The sequence below is a fragment of the Haliotis rubra genome, unplaced genomic scaffold, assembly GCF_003918875.1.
Source record: "Haliotis rubra isolate DU_JTF1 unplaced genomic scaffold, ASM391887v1 Scf197, whole genome shotgun sequence".
Classification (NCBI taxonomy): domain Eukaryota; kingdom Metazoa; phylum Mollusca; class Gastropoda; order Lepetellida; family Haliotidae; genus Haliotis; species Haliotis rubra.
The window spans coordinates 102,501-107,439 of record NW_025765969.1 but is presented as its reverse complement, the minus strand read 5'-3'; the positions used below and the strand labels follow the sequence as shown (position 1 = coordinate 107,439).

Here is a 4,939-nt window from a genome sequence, read left to right as displayed (position 1 = left end):
ATGCATACAAATATAATCTAATTTAGGTAGCACAGCTCGCTGCGGCTGTAATATTGGCAAATTATGTGATCTGCCATGTATAAGCATTCATCTTTTCAGGATAGTGAGGAACACACGGAGGATATTTTATAAAGGAATACCTGTTATATTTGAAACAAGACATGAGTATTCCAAGTACAAATATTGACCATGGATATGCCTGGGTAGTTCTTGGTGCTTGTTTCACTATCGAGTTCCTCTGTGGCGCATTGATCTGCTCTGTTGGGGTGCTTACACCAGCGATGTTGGAGGAAATTGACGGTGACTTGGTCAAAGTGTCATGGATTGGATCAACTCTGTTGGGGACATTTTCAATGTGTGGTGAGTATTTCTGAAGTTCATGATGCAACACTGATGTATTATATGTAGGGCAACTATAACACACTTTATTACCCATATAGTGAAACATAACTCGTGTCCTATATATCATATGTGCACATGTGCACATACCACTTTTGCCTACCAACCATTGTTTCTGTATTTCGTCGTCTGTGACGTCATTACACAATTGAACGTGACGTCAATGAACACTTGCTTTCCGTGTTTTACTGCACAAATGTACATGAATTAAATGGATAATAAAGAAATTATTACACTCGAGCAAGTGTGTCATATGACTTATACTGTGACAAAATGTCACATTCGTTTCGTATAAGTCGTGTGACATACCTGCTCGTGTAATAATCTCTGTTTATTACTATCGGACGATACGCAGCGTAATAGTTTTACGGCGCATTATTACACTAGTGTAATACCGCCAGACGTATGACGTCATAATGGTTTACAGCCACAATGCTGTCACAATGGCATAAGACCTTGCTTGACTCGCGGAAAGCTGAGAGTCATCACACTGTGGGCAGTTTCTGTCAATTTATGTTGGAGAGTAATAAACAGAATACTAAACTCGCTTCCGTGAAATACCATTTTCATTAAACTCGTGAATGATTTAGTATCAAACTCGCTTTCGCTCGTTTGATACCAAATCATATATCATTTCATAAAAATGGTATTACACGGAAGGTCGTTTGGTATCCTCTATTACAGCAATGGACAGTTGTGTTTGTTATAACTACTATATGGTATCATCATGTCCGGCTGTACTTTGCATGTCAAGTTTGGGACATTTACACAATGTGCTGTAGGGTAATACATGACTGCACTAGTGTGAGGAAAACGAAAGTCAGCGCAGTACTGGGACATCATGGCAGAAGCCAATGCATAAATATTTCCGCTTAATTTGACAAATGACATTTGCTGAATGTTTGTCCTTTGTCATTTACTAGATTCTCCTGAAGGTCTCCTTTGGTTTGTATGAGGGGAATAAATGTTCAAAGAATTATCTTATATATTAACGGATAACACGTAATATATAACATACCTTACGTGTACCATGTGAGGCAAACATAGACCATGTAACATATAACACGTAATATATAACACATGTCTTACATTCCCATGTGACGCAAACATATAACATGTAACATATAACACGTAATATATAACATATATTTTACATGTACCATGTGACGTAAACATAGACCATGTGACATATAACACGTAATATGTAGCACATATTTTACATGTACGTATGTGACATGAAGGTATAACATGTAATAATGCGTAATACATAACACACATACGTGTACCATGTGACGTAAACATAGACCATGTACCATGTTGCGTAAACAAATAACACGAATTATCTAACAGACACCTTACATGTACCATGTGACGTAAACATATAGCATGAAATATATAACTTGTAACATGTAATGTTACAAGTTATATGATGTAACGTTTAACATACAGAATGACATGTTATGTATAACATTATACACATCATATATAAATGTAACGTCTAAAACGTCTAACGAATGTCATGTAATTTACGACATGCAACGTGGAACGTATAACATGACTTTTAATGTGTAACATATAGCATGAAACAAACTACATAACGTATAACATGCAACGTTATATAACATAATATTATATGCAACGTATACCATATAACATGCAAGGTATAACATATAGCTTATTTCGTGGCATATTTAACGATTTCACCATGTATCTCACAACGCTTGCGGCACTGACGGTGTTCTCGGATAAATGTGATGACACCGACATCGTTGCTTGAGCTTCATACATCATACACATGTTTACTTTTTGTGGGTAAATATATACAAGAAGCTAAGCTATTGTTGACACATGTAATCGTATCCCAATTGCGTAGATCGATGCTGTTGTCAATCACTCGATTATCTCACCCGGAATCAATTATTTACAGTTGAAACAACAGCCAATCAATCCAACACACCAGAATGTTCAATCACACAAGAGTTGTCGTAAATCGGTCGCTGTGACATAGCGACCCATGCTTGTCGTAAGTGGCGACTAACGGGATCGGGTAGTCAAGCTCGCAGACTTTGTGGACACACGTAATTGTATGAATGTTCAATCAGACAAGAGTTGTGGTAAATCGGTCGCTGTGACATATGTTTAATCAGACAAGAGTTGTGGTGACTATAAGTTTCTCCCGACTTCACGTTGTGGACACACGTAATTGTATGAATGTTCAATCAGACAAGAGTTGTGGTAAATCGGTCGCTGTGACATAGTTTTAATTCTCGGCTTTCCTGTTTTATACTGACGATAATTGTGTTGTTAAAGGCCACCGCTACAGCTGTGAATACGCAATCTGCAGATATTCTTAAACTGCATGCTATCGACTGACATGAGCCATGTTCTCACCATACGGCAGTATAAGTAACCAGGAAGTATTTTGAAACATACAACTTTATGGATGACAACTTCTTGTTTATTGCATAGTGCAACGTTTCGATGTAGATTCTTACATCCTTATCAAGTTAAAGTAACTACAACCAAATGATGAGAAGTATATCTACTTGGTATATTATGACAAACAAAAGGTTAACATTTAACAACAGCATGTAATTGACTAACAAGTGGTACATAACTGGGAGAGGCCAGAGACTAAGAACAACAAACAGCACTGGGTGATGAAGCCAGTAAACAAGGGGGACTAAGTAGTAGCAACAAGCTGATAGGGTCTATAGTTAGAGTCGATAGTTAGTAAGTATTATGAATAAAACAGTTCAGTTTTCATACTTTGAATGCTCAAAGCAATATCAACCATTAAATGCTCACATTGACGACAAATAGCGGTATAGATGGTAATGATAAAAACCCATTTAGCACTGTCAACATTTATTGCATAGAATTAATAAAGCAAACCTGTAAAGAACGGATATGCGGTATGAACATGACCTTGTGTAATGAGGTTTCATTGTATTAATCATTAATAGTAATTAATACATACAATAAATACCTTTTTTCAGGACCATTTGTAGGAAGTATTGAAGGCCGACTGGGACACAGACTGGCCAGTTTTCTGGGCGGCATCATGATACTTGTAGGACTGACATCCGCATCCCTCTGCAGAACTGTGACTGGATTGATCCTCACCTTCGGTGTAATAACGGGTGAAGTATAAACCAAAATATACCACAAGTCAGCAAATATTTATTTAAAGAAAAACAGTATACACTGCAAAATGATTTTTGAAGATAATGACAGAAACTCCGAAACATCGCTTCATGCAATAAAGAAGACGTTGTCATCCACAAAGTTGTATGTTTCATTGATGACAGAAACATATCGTATATCAGTGTCTCAAATGTTTATTTTTTAAGTGTTGTATTTCGTTCTTTGAGGCTTTTATTTAACTCAAACAAACTTCAATCGTGTGTACATACTGTACATTTTGGTAGTCATGAGACATTTATGTTTGTTATGAACCAGGTGCGTCTTTTGGATCCGATGGATACCAGTTCGTACATTGTTTGGTATCATGCTTGTACTTTTACATCTTTCTTAACTCGAGACTTTACTTATATATTTTACTCAGGTTTAGGTTGTGGCCTGGCTGCTAATGTGAGTGGTGTGGCTCCCAGCAACTACTTCAAAAAGAGACTCCCAGTGGCGTACGGTATCTGCATGTCTGGAGGTGCATTAGGACTACTTGTAGTCGGTCCATTAACGGTATTTCTGTTGGAAGTGTATACCCTGTCCGGAACGCTGCTAATTTTGGGTGCCATCGGATTCCATGTATGCTTAGCCGGAGCTCTGCTTAGACCATCGTCTACACTGATGCTTGAGATAGCAGTTTCAGAAGATGACACTGATAGTTGTGTAGATGTACCACAAGGACCTGCTGAGCATGTAGATGTACCACAAGGACCTGCTGTGTGTAGAGATGCCCCACAAGGATGTGCTGATTGTGTAGATGTAACAGGAGGATCTGCTGATTGTGCAGATGAACCAGGAGGACCTGCTGAGTGTGTAGATGCACCAACAGGACCTGAAGATCTATGTGCACAGAGTGAGACAACTGTTACTCTTTCCCACCAAGAAGATGACGGACATATCTTCTCGCCAACAGATAATAATGATGACACAGAAGCACGCATTCCTGACCCTGGTACTTCGAAAGAAAACAATTCAGGGACAGAAAATGCAGCTGTTGCACCTCTGCTGGAACAGAACTCATCTTCGTCAAAGATACATTCACGGTGCAGGACAATAAGAGAACGTGTGGCTTCATGTGGCGCAAATGGATTCTTCCTCTACCTCCTCAGTGCCCTATTTTGGTCTCTTTCTGACGCTACCTGCATAGTTCATCTACCAAATTATGCTGAATTAAAAGGCAGTACACTGACACAGTCCGCGAGTCTGTTTACAGGAATGGGCATAGCTGCTCTTTTCTCTGGACTGCTTTCTGGCTTGGCCTCATCTGATAAAGCTATTGGCAGCATACTACTTTATGTTGGATTTGAAGGAATGTGTGGGGTGTCTGCAGTGCTACTCCCTGTGCTGTCAC

General features: G+C 38.8%; 1 protein-coding gene across 1 annotated transcript in view; it reads left to right on the top strand.

The window, feature by feature from the left end:
* The window catches only part of LOC124274971 (monocarboxylate transporter 9-like), a 5,859-nt gene continuing 920 nt past the window's right edge, over nucleotides 1-4,939 (top strand). Inside the window, exons 1-3 of the mRNA XM_046710344.1 lie at nucleotides 1-360; nucleotides 3,399-3,542; nucleotides 3,968-4,651. Of these exons, the coding sequence (XP_046566300.1) occupies nucleotides 162-360; nucleotides 3,399-3,542; nucleotides 3,968-4,651 (1,027 nt within the window). The 5' untranslated portion in view covers nucleotides 1-161. The remainder of the gene's footprint in view (nucleotides 361-3,398; nucleotides 3,543-3,967; nucleotides 4,652-4,939) is intronic.